General features: G+C 43.0%; 1 protein-coding gene across 2 annotated transcripts in view; it reads right to left on the reverse strand.

The window, feature by feature from the left end:
* Window positions 1-1,247: 1,247 nt before the first annotated feature.
* The window catches only part of LOC124722084 (DNA damage-regulated autophagy modulator protein 2), a 96,088-nt gene continuing 76,320 nt past the window's right edge, over window positions 1,248-21,015 (reverse strand). For both annotated transcript variants that reach the window (XM_047247278.1, XM_047247279.1), the window contains exon 7: window positions 1,248-3,908. In XM_047247278.1, coding sequence (XP_047103234.1) covers window positions 3,780-3,908 — 129 coding nt within the window. In that variant the 3' untranslated portion in view covers window positions 1,248-3,779. The remainder of the gene's footprint in view (window positions 3,909-21,015) is intronic.

The following is a 21,015-nucleotide window of genomic DNA, read 5'->3' on the forward strand; positions in this document are numbered from 1 at the left end:
GGCAATAATATTAAAGCATGTATAGGAATAACCTTTAGTACAAAAGCTTCCTAACAATTCATCCATAAGCTATAAACAATCAAATGACAGGGCTTTGCAAGAACTCATTTATCCACACCAACATGGTACATTGTGAGCATAATGGAGGTATGATGATGGATACCGTCCAGGTAACAGCAATCTTCATAATTTTGAACTTGATCTCCTGGAGATAGATTCTTTTCTTCCATTCTTCTTAACTGGACATCAATTGTGGATTCAGTGTACTCTAGACAGTGAAGAGCACACTAAAAGACACTACTTTAAAAATTGCCAATGAAAACATGCAACTTAGTGATTTTGCTATGAATGATTGCATTTCAACCACTATTCATTGACACAATAGAGACTATATAAAGATCAATGTGCTTGAATAGTTTCCTGAATCACTATTCAATGATATCTAACTCAAAACTGACTTCACCAAGTACATATCTGTGGTTTATTTCAGTCTGACTAGGAAGACAAAGAAAGTTTCATAGCCCAAGCTGATGAATGATTTTCTTAAGAGTGTGTCTTCAATATGCACGTTAGCAACAACTGGTCCAATGTTAGACCTAACCCACAGGTAAAGCATACTTAAAAATCAGATTGGGGGTTGCTATCATGAGAAACTGGCTTTTTGGTTCTTTGTGTTTGTCAGATTTTTTTGCGTACAGATTGGTATTATGTACTTCTCATCAATAATTTTTTTGAAATTCTGGAAGACAATCCACTTTTTGTTTGACAGAGCCTCTTGTTTCAACAAGATGATGCACCATAACATTTTGGAAGACATGTCACACTATTTAACAAGGGCTTTCACAGAAATGAATCAATGTCCAATTCCATTGTAGCTCAGTGGCTAAATAGGTGTTAGACAAAAAATCTGAAGCTTCTTGTTCAATCTTCAGTTAGCTCTAGGATTTTATGTGTCACTTACTGCTTCTTTCACCTCTAGCACTGATTTGTGTACATGAAAAGTGTCAAACCGCAGCTTGGTTAGAGGTCTACATTTAAACTGTAGGCCTTCATAAAACTGGCTGGGTAAGTAAGTTTGAAGGTTTGAGGAATGAAAAGAATACCATTTCCAATACAACCATGCCTACTAAAGCACTATGGTGTTCAAAACCATCCTTTGGGTTGATGTTAGTGTCTACTTTAATCTACTTTAAGGTTCAAATGTTAACTTAATCTAAGTCTCTTCAACCCCAACCCCCTCACCTCCCACCCTCAACCCCCTCTGGCCCTTCTTTGAGTGTCTTTGACAGAGCAAGCTTTTGGTATTCCAACATCCAAATCCAGAACAGCTGACAACTTGAGTCCCGGCTGCACTTCCAAAAATGAATACTGCTGTGTTTCAAAGAAGTAAAGGGCATGCCACAGCCACTGAAAAAATAAATCTCACAAATGCTAAAATGGACGCAAATGTCATAAGACTATGGACAATATATTGTTAGGCACTTGAGTGTTTGTAATTAATGATTGTACTATTCTTATGTGTACAATACATTCTATTCAAAGTTTTTTGAAAGATGCTGTAGTTTCTCTATCACCTACTACGAAATCAAGTAAAATCTTACAGCATCTTCAGAGTTCCAATAAACAAAAAAATAAAGTCAAATAGATAAAAACATTCAAGTGGATAGGGGATAAAAATGTGACAAAGCTTTTAGTAATAACATGGAATAGGATCACTGCTAACATCATCAAAATTACTTCATAGCACTGATAATTAAAGGTAATCCACCACAAACTCTCAACATACAAAGAACTATGTTCCTACTTAAAAGAGCCATATGTTGTTACATTAAATATTGCCAAATCATCCCCTCTATGAAAATCTTCTATTACAATGAGCTCTTGGCTAATGTCTGATAGAAACACTATTGCATCCAAATATTCCGAGGAATCTTGAGGTGATCTGAATGCTTGAACTTTTGATCACCCCATATGCAGTGTATTTCAAAAATACTTTTACAAGCTTTTGGGACAAGTTCCTCACACAGAAAAAGAAAAAAGATCTAGTAAACATGGGCTCTACAATGCATACCTTAAGAGCACTTGTTCAATAGAAAAGATTTGTTTCACAGTAATGAAAGTGAACAAGTCCACAAAGTTCCTATGGAATGCATTTTAGAGACTACGTTTACTAGGAATTTTGTTGTTTTGGTGTAAGGAACCCGCCCGTAAAGTTTGTAAAAGTATTATCGAAACACCCTGTCTAATGTAGCACATGCATCACTACGACATTCCTCTGCAACTTTCTAACAAGATAAATATGATGGATTCAGGTGCACTTTCAACCAATGTTAGCACATACTCTGAAGGTAATAAATATTTCATAAGCACAAACTAATTTCCATACACCAGTTATTATCTGGCTCATAACCAATGACACAATATTTTCTTATAAATTAAGTTCAATTGTTTATTTGAACACAATATTACAATTTATCTTTTGTTTCATGTGTTACAATCTTGTCTTATGCATACAGAGCCATTTTAAGTAGTGTATTCAGATTTCAATGAATAGCTCTAATGGGATTTCTCTAAAATAACATAACATTTAATAATTCAGAATATAATACTGGGAAAAAATACAGGATTTTCTATGAGAAATTTCTAAGATAAACAAACGAAAATCAATGAAAAGATAATACTGGAAAAAGTTTCTTCAAATCAAAGTTGCATCTCAGATTGTCATCAACTCTAAATTTTCGTTTAATCTTTAGGCAGATTGCCTAAAAGAAATAATTACTCTGATACAACTCAATAAGTTGTATGAAATAATGAAGAAATTGGACTGAAATTAGGATAGGGAGGCTGCACAAATGAATGTAGTGGAAAGTTAATAACAGTGTACCAGGCTCTTCCATATCAAAATTTTACATTACTTTCACCTAGATTAAAAAAAAGAAAAAAAAAATCTCTTCAGTCTCAATCACCTCTTTAAGCAAATGTAAGCACCGTTATAAGGTTTTTAATGTCTTGGACTTGCAAAAGGGCATTTCTCCAATGTGTTATATATATTTTCTTAAGAGTCTTATATAAAAGTTTATAATGTCATGTAAAATTCACAAACAGTAGTACAAAACAAAGCCTACATAGGCCTACATTAAGCGTGTAATTGATTATAGAGACTATTCGTTGTAAAAATACCATACTTAATATTTGCAGGTGTTCTCTCTTTCCTGAATTTAGTTTTTATTGATTAAAACTGTTAAATCTGAAATTTTAAAAAATAATTTCAGGTGTAAGGCTTTATGAACTTACTCTACATCTAAATCACAGTGTAGTGTTCTAAATGTGTCTTCTATTAGTTCCTGAAGGCAGCGAATGGCTTGGAAGAATGCAGCCACCAATAGGGAGAGAGAAAGTGACAGCAACTTGCTAGGAACTAACTCTCCATCATCTTCAGTCTCGGAGGAAAGAACTGGATTGTTTTCGGGAATATCACTGCAACGAGATCTTGGAGATGATGATGAGAATATCACAACTGAGTGCTGTGCACACTCATTGCTGGTTTCAGAGACCTGAAAGTTTTCTTGAGATTCACTGTTCACATGTTCACACACATCATCTTCAGAGAAATGTATATTTTGGTGATTAAATTCTAACACTTCATTCTCTCGTTGGACAGAATCACAATTTGTTTGGCTAGACGCAATAATCACAACAGAATGCTGACTTCCAGATTCATCACACCAAACAGTACTGGCATGTGAACCTGAAGAATTGCATCTTGCATGTATCTCTAATCAAGTGATAATACTGTTTCCACCTTGTCGCACAATAACAACACCTTCAGGAACAGCAGCATGTGGAAGAACTGGTGAACACTCACTGTCTACTACGCTAAAGCCTCCACTTTCCACATTCAAATATACCTGGAAAAAAAAGAGAAAAAGTTTCTTATTATACTCACAGAAAACTGAAGATGGTATATTTTTTATTACTCACCTTTTTTGGTGACTAAAAGAAAAATACAGATATAATAACAAGTTATTTCAGTGTACACATTCTTTTTACTAACAATCAGGGATTCACATATTGTGTGTAGCATATCAGCATAGCCATTTACATAATCCTACTGGTTTTCAAGATTTTCCCATGTCAAACATGAAACATGTAACAACGTCACCGTTCTACCCCAGAAGAAACTGGTGGTATTGGGGTGGGGAAAGAGGGGGCAGTGGTGGGGGAACATTTCATGAATTTCTTCTTTTCTGCTTCTGTCATCAGCAACTCATGTCTAATACAAGTCTGTGCTTGTTTTTCTCATCAAAAGAAGGCATCCTTAAGATTAATTAGAGTGTTTCGTTGGCCAAGAATTGTGATTTTGTTGGGGGAACCATTTGGGCATTTACCTGAAATGATTTAAGGAAACCATAAATCAGCATCATCAATAGAGGATTTGACCCCACTTATCACAAATGAACACTTGACACCACAAAAAACTGCCACCAGTGAAATTTTAAGTACCCACCATGTTTCACATGAGCCAATCACATTGTGGGGTATATAGATTTGCTAATAAACGTACAGAAAACTTGTAAATATAGGTGTAGTAGAAGTAAATATGGATGTAGTACAAGGATTGACACCTTTTTCACACTTAGCATCAGGACACACCATCTAAAAACATGCAAGAAAACTGCATCGCATCATTCACAGCATTACAGATGCAGTAAAGGCACTTCATTCCATGATGTGGAGATGAGCTGTGAGAAGTATTTAAATGCTGGTAGCTGCAGCGTAATGCATTTGTAGTTCAATGGCATAGTCGCCGGTCAAGTAGACAATGGTCTGGTGACAAGGTTTTGCTCTTATCTGGCTTAGTGCAACTTTTTGTGGTTATTTGGTTAATTTATTTAATTTTTAGCAACCATGAAGTTAATCTAATAAATGGTCCATGGTTCTTATTAAGGTATTTATGACCCCCAAAATGGACAGCGTGTGGCGCAGAGGGGACATAATCTAAAGACGTCGCGGTAATAAAGATATAGGGATAAAATGTGAGGTGTTCATCGGGCTAAAATCACCTTCATCGTAAAAGGAAAATGAGGATAAAAAGAAAGAAGATGAACAGCTTGACCAACCGTGCTCGCCAATTAGCGCGCGCATGTGATAATCCCCAGATCATCAGATTTACAAGTATGAAGAACAAAGTAAAGGCGTGAAACCTTCAAAAAATTTTCTATTTCGCGCCTTTACTTTGTTCTTCATACTTGTAAATCTGATGATCTGGGGATTATCACATGCGCGTGCTGATTGACGAGTGCGGTTGGTCAAGCTGTTCATCTTCATTCTTTTTATCCTCATTTTCCTTTTACGATGAAGGTGATCTTAGCCCGTTGAACACCTCATGTTTTATCCCTACATCTTTATTATCACGACGTCTTTAGATTACGTCCCTTCAGCCCCCTCTCCCCTCCCCCCAGGCTAACTACTGCCTTTAGGTATAGTTTTTAAGAGGTCCTCCTGCTGTCATAGGTAGCTTCATATATAAGTTTCTTTACTAGCATAAGCAACCGTGTGCGGTTATTTTTAGGTTTCATCTCCTATTTAGCTTGTCTCTTGTTCTACCCATTTCATTTTTTGATATACGTTGATCCACGGTTGGGAATATATGGGCTATTTAGCCCTGACCCATGGATAAACTTTCTCGGATTCGTATGCGCATGCGCGTTCAAGTAACTTCCCTGGTCTTGCGCATGTGCATACATAGCGGTTCAGGCTTGTAAGTGGTGGTGGTGGTTGTTGGGAAGTTTAAGGGGGACTAAACAGCTAAGGTCATCAGTCCCCCATTCCAAAAACAGGCGAGACATAAAAGCACGGAGCAGATATAACCCCAAGGGGAAGGAGACTCCCCCCCCACCCCCAGGCACTAAAGAACACAAATTAGGCGACGAACATTACAGAAAAGAAGAGTACAGACGAACACCAGACCGAAAGAAACAGAAGAAAAGAAGATGGCCGGAGACTGGTTGACTGACCACAAGAACAAAAAAAAGGGAAAGAGTCAACCATCCGACGACACACCAAAGCAAAACAAATATTGGGAGACGCGAGGACAAAAGACACAGAAAGGGAAAGATGCAGGACCCCCTAAATAAAACCATAAAAAGGTCTAGCACGAATAAAATGTAAAACATTGTCAGCCATGGAGGCATCGTCGCATAAAATCAAAGGCAAAGTGCCCGGCAGATTAAAGGATTGCCGGAGGGTGCGCAGTCGGGGACACTCCAATAAAATGTGGGCGACCGTCATCCGGGACCCACACTGACACGGGGGGATCCTCCTGATGCACAAGATAGCCGTGCGTCAGGTATGTATGGCCGATGCGCAGCCGACACAGGATAACAGAGTCCCTGCGAGAAGACCGCAGGGAGGAGCGCCACACATCAGTCGTCTCCTTGACAGCCCGCAGTTTATTAGGCACTGTCATGCCTCGCCATGCAGCAGACCACACCCCAAGCACCTTACGGCGCAACACCAGCTGCTGTTTGCGAGCTGTGAGGCCGATCTCCAAAACTGGGGCGTCGATCGCCCCTTTGGCCAGCCTGTCAACACATTCGTTCCCCGGGATGCCAACATGACCTGGCATCCAAACCAAGACCACCGAACGACCAGAATGGGCAATGGCGGAAACAGACTCCTGAATAGAGGACACCAGAGGAGAAGAGGGATAGCAGTGGTCGATGGCCTGAAGGCTGCTCAGGGAGTCACTGCAGATGACGATGGACCTATCTGAGCAGAAACGCATATGCTCAAGAGCGCGCAATATGGCCACCAGCTCTGCAGTAAAAATACTGCAGCCAGCCGGCAAGGAGCGTTGCTCAACATGGGCAGCATGAGCAAAAGCGTAGGCAGTGCGACCATCAACCAGGGAACCATCAGTGTAGACAGGCTCACAGCCCAGAAATGAGGCGAGGAGCGCACGAAAACGGCGACGGAGGGCCACAGGCAAAACCGAGTCCTTGGGTCCCTGTGCCAAGACCAGACGGACGGACGGCCGGGGCAAACACCAGGGAGGCGTAGGTGCACGGACCTGGAAGGGAGGCAGAAGAGGGAATGACCCCAGTTCCGACAGCAGGGACCGGACGCGGACAGCTACGGAAAGCCCAGACCTAGGTCGCCGTTCGGGCAGATGGAGGACCATGATGGGGAAAAGCAGGCGACGATTGGGATGGCCTGGCGAGCAATGCACGTGGACAGCAGAGTCGGCGAGCAAACGATGGCGGCGAATCCGCAGCGGGGGAACCCCGGCCTCCGCCAGTAGACTATCCACGGGGCTAGTGCGAAAAGCGCCAGTTGCAAGCTGAACCCCACAGTGGTGTATGGGGTCTAACAACTTCAACACTGAGGGTGACGCAGACCCATAGGCCAGGCTCCCATAATCAAGCCGGGACTGCACAAGGGCTCTGTACAATCGCAGCAGCGTGCAGCGATCTGCACCCCAAGACGTGTGGCTAAGGCAGCGGAGGGCGTTGAGGTGCCGCCAGCATTTTCGCTTCAGCTGAGTAATATGAGGAACCCATGTGAGCCAGGCATCAAGCACGAGTCCCAAGAAGCGGCAACTGTCCACCACTTCAAGCAGGTGGCCGTCGAGGTAAAGTTCAGGATGAGGGTGGACCGTCCGACGCCTGCAGAAGTGCATAACTCGAGTCTTGGCTGCAGAGAACTGAAAACCAAGAGTCAGAGCCCATGATGCTGCCTTGCAAACGGCGACTTGCAGCCTGCGTTCGGCGACTCCCGTAGTCGTGGAGCTAAATGAGATGCAGAAGTCGTCGGCATACAAAGAAGGAGACACCGACGACCCCACGGCTGCAGCCAGACCATTAATGGCCACTAGAAATAAGGAGATGCTCAACACCGAGCCCTGCGGGACCCCATTTTCCTGTATATAGGATGAACTAGAGGCGGCACCGACTTGCACCAGGAAAGGGCGGCGCAATAAAAAGGTTTGAAGAAAAGCTGGGAGCCGACCACGAAGACCCCACTCATACAACGTGGCGAGGATGTGATGCCTGCATGTGGTGTCATACGCCTTCCGCAGATTGAAAAATACAGCAACGAGATGCTGACGTCGGGCAAAGGCCAGGCGGATAGCAGATTCCAGCCGCACCAAATTGTCTGTGGCAGACCGGCCCCGACGGAAGCCACCCTGGGATGGAGCGAGGAGACCGCGCGACTCAAGGACCCAACACAAACGCCGCCCCACCATACGTTCGAGCAATTTGCACAAAACAATGGTGAGGGTAATGGGACAATAGCTGTCCACCGCCAGTGGGTCCGCACCGGGCTTCAAGATGGGGACAATAAGACCCTCTCGCCATTGCGACGGGAACACGCCCTCGCTCCAGATGCGGTTAAAGATGGTGAGGATGTGTCTCTGGCAGTCCCTGGAGAGATGCTTCAGCATCTGTGCGTGGATGCAGTCTGGGCCTGGTGCTGTATCAGGGCAATCGGTGAGGGCAGCGAGGAATTCCCTCTCGCTGAAAGAAGCATTGTATTTTTCAGAATGACGCGTGCGGAACGATAACGGCATCTGCTCAGCTCGCTCCTTGAGAGAGCGAAAGGCGGGGGGAAAAGTTGCAGTCGCAGAGCTCTTAGCAAAGTGCGCAGCAAGGTGTTCAGCAATGGCGGCAGCGTCCATGCAGACAGCACCGTCCAAGGAGATCCCAGGGACACCCATAGGGGGCTGGTGGCCATAAATCCGCCGTATCCGGGACCACACGAGCGAGGGGGAGACACGGGAGCCCAAGGATGAGACATACCGCTCCCAGCATTCCTGCTTACGCCGTGTAATAAGACGACGGGCGAAGGCACGGAGCCTCTTAAAGGCGATGAGGGTCTCGAGAGACGGGTGCCGCCTATGACGCTGGAGGGCCCGCCTACGGTCGCGAATAGCCTCAGCAATCTCTGGCGACCACCAGGGTACAGCCTTCCTCCGAGGGAGTCCTGAAGAGCGGGGGATGGCAGCCTCGGCCGCCGAAATGATTGACGTGGTTAAGACACGGACCACCTCGTCAATGTCACCCTGTGGGGGAGACTCAACAGTTGCCGCGGAAGTAAAACTCTGCCAGTCAGCCCTGTGGAGAGCCCAGCGGGGCAGGCGCCCAGAAGAATGACACTGGGGCAGTGACAAATAGATGGGAAAATGGTCACTACCACACAGGTCAGGATGCACTCTCCAGTGGAGGGATGGGACAAGTCCGGGGCTGCAAAGAGAGAGATCGATGGCCGAGAACGAGTCATGGGCCACACTGAAATGCGTGGGAGCACCGGTGTTCAAGAGGCTAAGGTCGAGCTGAGCCAACAAATGCTCCACGGCATGACCGCGGTCATCGGAGACAGTCCCACCCCATAGAGGGTTGTGGGCATTGAAATCGCCCAGCAACAAGAAAGGTGGCGGCAGTTGGGCTATCAGAGCAGCCAGGACATGCTGTGTGACAGCACCATTCGGCGGAAGGTAAAGACTGCAGACGGTAATAGCCTGTGGCGTCCACACCCGAACAGCGACAGCCTCTAAAGCTGTTTGTAGAGGTACAAACTCACTGTGAAGAGAGTTAAGGACATATATGCAGACGCCACCAGACACCCTTTCATAAGCTGCCCGGTTCTTAAAATAACCCCGATAGCCACGGAGGGCGGGGGTCCGCATTGCTGGAAACCAAGTTTCCTGCAGAGCAATGCAAAGGAAAGGATGAAGGCTGATAAGTTGGCGGAGCTCAGCTAGATGGTGGAAGAAACCGCTGCAGTTCCACTGGAGGATGGTAGTGGCCATGGATGGGAAAGGCATGAAGGGACTGGGGAGGCAGATTACGCCTCCGGGGCCCCTGCTGCTACTGAGTCACCAACTGTACAACAGCCAACTGTTGCGTCCGAGGAGCTGGCGAGATCCATGTCCTCAGCGGACGCCAGAATCTCCACCTCATCCTCAGACGCAGAGCTTGTAGGAAGCGGTGGAATGGGTGCCACCGCAATGTCGGTAGCCTTGGGGAGTTTCTTCTTCTTCCGCTTCTCGCGCTGTGCCTTTGGTGGTTCAGGCTGGGAGGGCGTCACTGGGTCAGTCTCAGGGACAGACGACGACCGTGTGTCCCGACGACCAGGGACCGGCGGTTGTTTAAGCCACTTGCGGCTTTCGGCCTTGGTACCGGTCAGAACTTGGGAAGGGAGGTCCCCAAGGGACCCCTTCCTTACGAGAGTAGCCGAAGAAGTCTTACGCTTCTCCGGTTGGGAAGGGGGAACTGATGTCCCCGATGGTTGGGGGGGTGTTGCTCCTGAAGTAGATGGAGCAGGAGCAACAGTGGGTTTAGTGCCCCCCCACCATCAAGGGGGCAGGTGTGGGACTTCGATTCTGAGAGCTGACTGGAGCGGATGGAACTGGAGCAGGAGTGACAGTTGCGGCATAAGAAGCTGTCATGTGCACTGGATGAAGCCGATCATATTTCCGCTTCGCCTCAGTGTACGTCAGGCGAGCAAGGCGGATGGTGCGCACCACAGTTCACACAGATTGGAGGCGGGGCACAGGGATGATCAGGATGGGATGGTCGACCGCAATCGCGACAGACGAGGTCGGAAGCACAGCGTGAAGACATATGGCCGAACTTCCAACACTTGAAGCACCGCATCGGGGGAGGGATATAAGGCTTGACATCACAACGGTACACCATCACCTTGACCTTCTCAGGTAACGTGTCACCCTCGAAGGCCAAGATGAAGGCACCGGTGGCAACTTGACGATCCCTCGGACCCCGGTGGACGCGCCGGACGAAATGGACCCCTCGGCGCTCCAAGTTGGCGCGCAGCTCGTCATCGGACTGTAAAAGGAGATCCCTGTGGAAGATAATGCCCTGGACCATATTCAGACTTTTATGGGGCGTGATAGTGACGGAGACATCCCCCAGCTTAGTACAAGTGAGCAAGGCCCGCGACTGGGCGGAGGATGCCGTTTTTATCAACACCGATCTGGACCGCATCTTGGACAAGCCCTCCACCTCCCCGAACTTGTCCTCTAAATGTTCGACAAAGAACTGAGGCTTCACAGACACAAACGATTCCCCGTCAGCTCTGGTACAGACGAGATACTGGGGCGAATATCTTTCGCTCTCAGTCAAAGCCTTTTGTTCCTCCCATGGTGTGGCCAGGGAGGGGAACGATTTGGGTCATACACATTAGCCTTAAAAGGAGCTTTGGAACGCTCAGAGACTGCTGACGGCTGGCCGCCAGCGAGAGATGATGTACCAAGCTTCATTGCGGGTCATCCGCCCTGATGCCACCTACTCCGACCAAGGGCCCTCCCCACGGGCGCCACTCAGCCTCAGCAAAGGCCACCTGGCAGGATGGCCATTGCCGGGAGTCCCGATGCCCCAGGGAGATGGGCATCCACTCCTCGGCATACATGGGGAGTTAACGGCGCAGGCATCAGTAGAGCGATCCCTGTGTTGTCAGGGGGCTACAACCAAGAGGGTACATGGCGGGCCCACCACAACGGACTGGCTACCGTGCTGGATGTTAGGCGACATGTGGTCCATGGTCGTCGTCAGTGCAGAAAATGGCCCAGCACAGGGCTTGGCAGAAAGTGCACGCAGGAGCGTATCCATGCCCAAGCGATGGAGAGCGGGCAGGACTGCAATGCAACGACGAACAAGATTGCGAAAGTTCTCAACGCAAGATGGACACAATGCACCAAGTAAGGCACCTTTCCCCAATCGGCTCGCTCTTCGGAAAAATTTTGATGTATGGAGGTCAAACCCGACAGGGGACCATCACATAAGGCCGAAACATGTGAGACTCCTTTTAGTCGCCTCTTACGACAGGCAGGAATACCACGGGCCTATTCTTACCCCCGAACCCGCAGGGGGGGGCTTGTAAGTGAGTGACCGTTTGTAGCTGCAGTTTATGGCGGGTCATGGCCTATCGAACATAGGCCGGTGTGAGGTGGAGCGTACACCATTAAGTAAAGTAGTGGTTTTGAGTTTCTACATATGTACTCTTTGCATTTTCCTTTCCTTTTCATTTATAAATGTATAGCTATGGTGTTCTTTTAATCATTGACAAAGGTCTTCTTAGGCACTTGTGGGTTTTACTGTTGTACTGAAGAAGGTGTCATTATCTATGCTGAAACCTGAGTTAACACTTAACACTAGGTGCTTTTTTCGCAATCGAGGCGGGTTTTTAGTTTTTTAATATACCAACCAACGATTGCTGACGTGCTGCAATGTTGAAGTTCCTGTGAAGTATTTTGAGGCCACAGAAATGCATCCAGCCCCGCACAGCCAGACACACGGCCACTGTGAGATGACTCATGGATGTATCTGGGGTCGGAACATGCACCTACCTGCCTGTACAATCATACTGCACCATCAATTGTGAGGACAAACACTGATTCATCACAAAATATCACATTACATCAGTCTGAACTGACACTGTCCTCGACAAATGTTAAATGGTAGAGTCTATGATCACCATGGAGCCTCTACTTGATGGCTGTACATTTGCTAAGTAGTCAAGCCTCTCAAAGCCAGGGCTGAACCATATCCACTTATTGAGGGCTGAATACCACTTACATGGTTTTTTGTTCTACTGATTTTTACTTGTGTGAACTAGTTTTCAGTTTATTAAGCCATCTTCAGATAACTACTGGCTATTGTTTACAAGGAGCTTGTGTTGTAAATAACAGCCAATAGTTATCTGACGATGGCCTAATAAGTCGAAAACTAGTTCATACAAATAAAAATCAGTAGAACAAAAATTGTTCTATCAAGAAGCGACGGAAGAATCCATAAATAAAAACATAGCCACTTACTTGGAAAATGCAGTAATACATTTAAACTGCTCTGTCTTTGGAAAAGGATTTTTCCATGACATATTGACAGGTTCATTATGCTGGACAGGTGTTGTTACACATCAAAATCCAGTTACCACATGCCTACTGGATTCCCAGTGCATCAATAATGTTTAATTCAGTGTCATGCACTGTGTTCAGGAATGCCACACTGTGTGCCCTGGTCTCTGATATCATAAAATTTCCTTATTTCACTAGAGCAATGATGCAGTCAGAACTAGCCTGTTGATGATTAGGCATGGTGCATGAATATGCGACTCATCTGAAGGTGATATGGTGTAGGTATTTGACCTTGCTCATTTTCTGTCATTGGCTATTATAGAACATATAGTGCACTTGCAGACCAACTCGTTGCAACTGACTGTCTGTCTGTTACAGTGTAATATCATGAAACTGTGTGAATAACTCTCACATACTATGTCAAACAGAAGTAGTGAATTTTAAGTTTTTGACTCCAGGGAGGTCATTATCCAGCAGAAGTGACTCTCACTGATTTATAGCCAAAAGTCTGTTGAGTGTTCTGTGGGAAATTAGCTGCATATCATCAAAATGTGTTTCACATAATACACTGTAGGGCTTCTTGAACAACAAATTGTTGAACTAAAAGAATGCATCTCTTATGGGAAGAAAGAATTATACAATAATAATAATAACAATAATTAATAATAATAACAATAATTAATAATAATAATGGGGATTTATCTTACCCTATTGGGTGTGACCCCAGGTGGCGGATAGGGAAGACTCTGCAGATATGCAGGGTAGGTGGTAAATAAACTACCGCCCATGGACCAACACAGGAATTAAATTCCAAAGGCGGGTGTCACCAGACTGGGCAGCCTTTGGTCAGCATCTGTTCCCCACGTTAGGAGCAGCTGAGAAAAACCTCCAAGGCTAACAACCGTGGTTATAAACCACTGGTTCTAACAATAAGAGCCACCCCATACACAGTATTATCAGTCGTGAAAGAGTGTGTTGTGAAACAAATTCCACGTGGACAACCAACTGCACCAAAGTGAACAAGCAGACAATTGGATTCTGGGTCAGTCTGCAGCATTCCACAGAGACGAGTTGGAGCATCCTGGAACTTCACGCAAGATGAAATACAGAAAATCAAGTTACATAGCTACTTTCAACGTAAATTTTCTTCTAAAAACTGGAAAATTAAGACCTCTAACAGACATCCTCAAGAACCACAAAATTCTCATAGCAGCCTTAAAAGAAACTAGATTCATGGACGAAAACCATTTTGATTCTGGACCCTTCAAAGTACACAAAGGAAAAGCAGGCAAAAAAATATGAAAAACACCCTGCATCTTGGAACTAGCTTCATAATAGACAAAAATATTTCAGACTCCATTACCAACTTTGAATCAACACAAGGAAATTTTATAAGACTTTTGAACAAAAAGAGGTAACTGCAAAATATTGGTAGACTATTTCAGAAACCTTCTCAAATGTGAAGAACCCATAGAAAAAATGGACTTTAAGATAGTCATTTCAATTTTCAAAAACTATAAAGCCTCGAGAGAAAACCAAATCACAGCTGAACTTTGGAAAGATATCAACAAAAATGCTATAGACTCTCTCCAAAACATCTTTGAAGAAATCTCGACAAATGAAAAATCCCAGATGAATGGAAGATGGCTCTTATCCACTCACTCCATGAGGAAGCATTCAAAACAACCCCAACAACTACAGAGGTATTTCACTCCCAGATGTAACATACAAGTCCTACTAAACAGGACAGAACACCTATTGATCATCAACTTAGAAAATACCAGACCCTAAACCTCAAAAACCTCATGGTCTATCAAAAACCAAGAGTAAAATCATACATTATCACTTTCATGGACTTTCAGAAAGCATCACCATACTAAAAGAATTAAACATAGACAACAAAATCACAAATCTAATCAGACAAACCATTATGAACAGATACTACAAAGTCTAATTCATGGGACAATTCTCTGACCCTTTCGAGATAAAAACTGGAATACGGCAAAGAGGGGAACTCTTCCCATTACTACTTAATTGCACCAAAGAAAAAGTAGTCAGAGTGTGGAACATGAAGATTCATAATGGAATTTGACTAGAAATAAAAAACAATGGCAACAAATTAAATTGTATAGCCTTTGCAGATGATATGGCCCTATTAGCCGAGACCTGGAAAGAGGCCAAAGAACGGGCCATTGAACTACAAAAACAAGCTGAATATAAATAAATAAATAAATCTCAAAATCTTCTTTGGAAAGTCTAAGATAACCAACCAAAATGTTTTAAAGTGGGAGAACAAAAAAAGAGAGATAGTCAAAGAATACAAATATGTTGGAGAATGGATAAGTTGGAATGCCCTCAAGAAAAAGGCAATGGAATCTAGAGGAAGTAAAGTTGAACTGGCTTTCCAACTCACCAAAAACACACATAACAAAACGTTCCTCTTGTGGAATGCAAAAGTAAGACATTACCATGCAGTTATCAAACCAGAAGCCCTGTAGGCAACCAAAACATTGTTCATCACCAACCATGGTCTGGTTGAAAGGCTGGAGATCAAAGAAAGGAAGATATCAAGAAAAATCCTTGGTCTCAGAGTCCACAACAACAACCTAATTCACATAAGAAATGAAACCCTTTACAAAGCTACTGAAAAACTCTCAGACATAAAAAGGAAAAGAAGAACCAATTTTTACAGACAGCCTCAGAACGAACCCAAACAGATTAACAAAAAAAGGTTGTTGACTACTTCTGCAACAAAAAAAACAACCAAATCAGTGTAAGGAAATGAAATGATCATGTGGCATTGTTGGCTGAGAGGCCCCATTCGGAGAAGTTCAGCCGCCGGGTTGCTAGTCTTATTTCAGGCGACACCACATTGGCTGACTTGCATGTCGGTGATGAGGAGGACAACTCAACACCCAGTCCACAAGCAGAGAAAATCTCCAACCCAGCCGGGAATCAAACCTGGTCCCACTGCATGGTAGGCAAACATGTAACCACTCAGCTAAGCAGCCAGACTGGTTTAAGGAAATGGAGAAGGACTTAAAAGAACTCCAGATCATAGAGAGAGAGAGAGAGAGAGAGAGAGAGAGAGAGAGAGAGGTTTCAAGCCAAAATGAAAACCAAACACACAATTCAAATCTATGAAGAAGAAAGGGAAACAAGATCAGAAAGAATGAAACAATACTGAGCTAATAAAAGGCACAGAACATTAAAAATTAACTGATTTAACATACTTCAAAGTAGTGTACAATGGAATAATAATAATAATAATAATAATAATAATAATAATTACACTGATTTGAACAAGAGACACTTTAAACATAAGTATGCATGCTTTTTATTCATCTGCCGTGTCCATTTATGAACTTACACCTTTCCAGTTAACATGCACTATATCTATAGATAACAGCAGCATATTATATTTGCACAAAAGATTTTGTGCCTTCTTCGAACAGAAATGGAATACTGAGAACTGGAATACTGACATGATCAGTTTCCTGTAATTTTTGAACTAATATTTCCTTGTCTGCATGTTCCCAAGTTAAACAGTAAAATATGGCACATTGAATTTCATGCACTTCAGTGCTGCACCTGACTAACTCTAGCTGTGATTTCCACAAGCTAGATTTTGTGCCGTCAAATTTACAGGCAGTGTCTTAATCACTCTGCCATTGTGTTTGGTTGTACTTCTCAATTCAATTTCTTTTTTTGTTAGTTGTAACATGTGACTGATAGTTCAGTCACTGAAGGTAAGTGCTCTATTATGAGAATACTCAAATATGTTGGAAATATTGACTATCGTCTTGAAATGAAAAAAATACAGTATGATAATATAGTCTCAGCAGCACTGCTGCCTTCAATCAAGAAGGAAAGTATAGTACCAATGGAAGGTTGTTCTCCCACTGTGTGCTTGCTCCAGTATGTTACCAACCACCCTCTGACTCTTTTCGAAGGATGGAACAAGATAATAATATCTTCCCTCCTTGTCTTCAGGTGTCTCTTATCTCTTCTTTTGTTGTCATATAAAATTTACTTATCTACCTAAAATTAACTAGTCATGAGGACCATGAAATCCTGACTGTCTGTTGTACTACCCTTTGCCTTACAGCATCACTGGATGCAATATGGAGGAGCACATGGTTAGTATAATGTCGACAGAGCTGTTGTCAGCTTTCTGAACCTTGCAGCCACTACTGTTCATTCAAGTACCTCTCCAACTGGCCTTACAGGATGGACTGCACCCTAATGCAGACCTTCCACCCAAGAAAAGAAAAAAATACTGAGCAGTACCAGGTATCAAACCCAGTAGAGACATGCTGCCTGGTTAGGAACAAAAGCAGACTGGAAAATGTATCCATTTGGAAGCAAAAAGGTCATTGTATTCTCATTGAGGAATTCATTTCTTTGGCATCAATGAATTATGTACATGCCATTTAAAACTACTGAACATTAATGAAACCTTTTCGAGTAGATTGAACACATCTACTGTGTGGAACTTTTTTTTTTGACTTCTCAGATTCTTCAACCCACTGTAACATGGACTTCTGCAAGCAATGCCATGTGTGTGGAAACATAATTGCTAGTTACAATGTCTGTCTTTATAAAGTATCTGTACCTTCACATCACAATGTCCTTCAGAAATGCATGCACATTTGAAGGAACAGTCACTGTTCTGACGATTAGAGCTGTGGTAAGTATTATGAAATTGATTCACATTTTGTGAATCCAGATTGACATCAGCTGTTTGAGACAGATGAAAATTTATGTTGGACTGGGACTCAAACTCAGATTTCCTGCTTATCATGAGCAGTCACCTTAACAATTTCAGCTATTCTAGCACACCTCCAGGACTGACTCAAACTTCCTTACGTCCCGGAGTTCACAACCTTTATGTTTGCACATTTCATGATTCCCGCACATACAAGTTATAAACAAAGATGATGTAATCATCAATGATGTACCCATGCCTTGATGGACTAAAATTACAATACAGTACAGCAGAGTCCCGCTAATCCGAACCCCGGTAATCCGAACATGAAAAATGTTAGTCTATGTATGGAAAACTGTGCGGTAAACTGCTGTACATACACACTATTTTAATTTACACAGTACAGTATTAGAAAAATTGGCAAGATAACATTATGTTTAAACAATGCCTAACAATGAAAGAAAAGCTGTCAATCTTACTAAAATACAGTGGACATTTTATCCCTACTTTTTTCGGCGTAATGAAGACAGTCTGTTATATGACGAATAGTTGTGTCATCATCTCATAAACATCAAATCAGCAGGTGTAACAGTGGGTTTTTGCTCCAAATAACATAGTGCGAGTTCAAGGGCTTCTGCTGCGTCACTGTGTGGCACCAGCTCTCCTTTGTCACTTTTAGGCTCGTTGTCACTTCCGTCACAGCAGTCCATTTCTTCCTGGTCTTGAGTCACAGCAGCAACTTAATCAGCGTCAGTAAGGTTCTCCACACATGCCCCATCTGCTGCCATCCTTCACTAGCTTCTTCACATCCAGGTATTGTCTGTATCATTTGTAGTAGATTTTCCTCTTCATTTTTAACTAGGTTGTCCTGAAATTCAAGAGATGTCCACAGTTTTCTCCATGATTTTCACAGAGTATTTTCTGAAATATTCTGCCAAGCCTCAGCGGCCCAATAAACAACATCCCTCACACTGGTCTTTTTTATTTTGTCCACTAAAGGAATGCTACCATCTTGAATCAGCATTCTTAAAAACTGTTTTCTGTAAATCAGTTTTAATGTTTGCAGTATGCCAGGTCCATCGGCTGTAGAAGTGGTGTAACATTTGGCGGCAAAAACTTTGCCACAATTTCTCCATCACTAATTCCTCAGTGCTGGGGTGAGATGGCGAGTTATCAGTCAAAAGGATTGCATGGGGAGACAATGATTTTCCTTAGAAAACTGTCAGAGGGAACAAACTGGCCATGAAACCATTCTTTGAACAGCTTACCATCCATGTATGCTTTTTTTCTGGTTGCTATAATATACGGGCAGGGACTTCATGTTGCAGTTTTTAAAACCTCTTGGCCTAGCAGATTTGCTCATCAGCATTAAAGGTAGCTTGTGATTACCAGCAGCATTGCTGCACACTAATAAAGTCACACAATCTTTGCACATTTTAAAACCAGGAGCACGGTCTTTTGCTTTTGATGCCAGGCTTTTTGTTTGCAATGCTCTAAAATTAAGGCCAGTCTTGTCAGCATTATAAATTTGTTGGGGAAGATACTTTCTCTCTCTTATCATTATCTTCAAACTCACCCAAATATTCCTTCACTGCATCACCTTCAGAAGAAAGCTCCTCTCCAGTAATTGTTAGCTGATGGATTCCATAAAGTGTTTTGAATCTGTCCAACCAACCCATACTCACACTAAAAGACTCATCGCCATTCATTAACTTGTTCAGATGCTCCTCAACCAGTGCTCCACTCAAAGGAGCTCCCCTTTCTCTTTCCTGCATAAACCAAAGGAAAAGAGCTTCATCCACTTTATTGTACTGGGACCGTTTCAAAGTCTGCCGAATTTTGAGTGTTTTTCCCGTAGATGTTGCACAGGACTGTTCATGCTTCACTCAGTTCTTCTTCCAATCACAAATGGTTGCTTTACCAACACCCAGTTCTGTTGCCAGTTTAGATACATTCTCACAATTCTCTATCTGCTTCAAAGCATTCAGTTTCTCTTTGAGAGTTAACGTTGTATGTTTCTGTTTACTCATGACGAAAATATGTGCACCATTACACCTGAACAAATACAATACAACTGTTACGCATGCCAGCGATCGATAACTAACATGACCAAGTGCTATGTGAGCCAACTGGCAGTGCACTGACCCAGACACTACAAAGGTCTCAACAACGCCCAACAACAAGGGCAGGGAGTGAGAGTGAGCCATTGTTCCCACACTTGTTCCCAGTTGTTAACATGGTGTACCTACTTATCTGTTTGCTATACTTCATTCTAGAAACTCATCACTGTAATTCTGGCTAATCTGAACAAATCGGTAATCCGAACAAGGTCTGGTCCCAGTTAGTTCGGATTAACGGGACTCTACTGTATTTGTCTTTCCCTCTGCAGGAATCATGAAATGTATGAGTATACGGGTTGTGGACTTCTTGACATGTGGAAGTTTGGGTCAAACCTGGAGGCATGCTTGGATAGCCAAAGTTGTTAATGTGACTGCTCAGCGTAAGTGGGAAACATGGGTTTTGAGTCCTGGTCCAATACAAATTTTCATCTGTCACAAACAATTGACCTCAATCCAGATCTGCAAAATATGAATCAATTATGTAATGCCAGTGCAAGCTGAAAAATTTGTCTATTTCCTTTCCACATTATTCATCACAGATTAGAGATTACATTAATTGTACTTTTCATTCCAATTGATCCATAGTGATGAGATCCTCTGGGATGTGGAACATGTCAGAAAACAAGAATACACAATAAATATTTACAAAATAAAAACAGATATGCTGATATACCTTCCACTGATCCCAAAAGAAATTACCCTTATGGATGTAGAATCAGGGGGCAAAAAAGAAAAGAAAAAAAAGAAAGCTTAAGCATATTTACACTTAAAAGTATGTAATACTTGTCACCAAATGTTAAATGTTCAATACACTTAGGTACATATTGTAATTCTTAGGCTATTGTAGCCACACATCATTAAAAAATAAACAAACAAACAAATAAATAATAAAATAAAATTACAGCACTTATTTACAAAGATCACATTACTGCACAAAATTAATTTGTACAGAAGTCAGACTTGACACAATATTCACATTATGTGATATTAATAACAACATACACACATCAATCAGTTCTGCTAATAAATTCATCAATCAGTAGGAGGGGTTGGCCACAAATAAAATCCTTTAGACTCTTCTCAAACTGAACTTTATTATTAGTTAAGCTTTTTAGGATGCTGGCATGTTATTGAAAATGTGTATTGCTGAATAGTGGACACTTTTCTGAACCAAAGTAAGTTATTTTAAATCTTTGTGAAGAGAATCATTTCCCTTAGTACTACTTAACATGCTATCATTTTAATTGCCTGCAGCAGGTTCTTACTGTAACTCACTACAAAACAGCTGATCTGTCACTATTATCCAAAATGAT

The sequence above is a fragment of the Schistocerca piceifrons genome, chromosome X, assembly GCF_021461385.2.
Source record: "Schistocerca piceifrons isolate TAMUIC-IGC-003096 chromosome X, iqSchPice1.1, whole genome shotgun sequence".
Lineage (NCBI taxonomy): Eukaryota > Metazoa > Arthropoda > Insecta > Orthoptera > Acrididae > Schistocerca > Schistocerca piceifrons.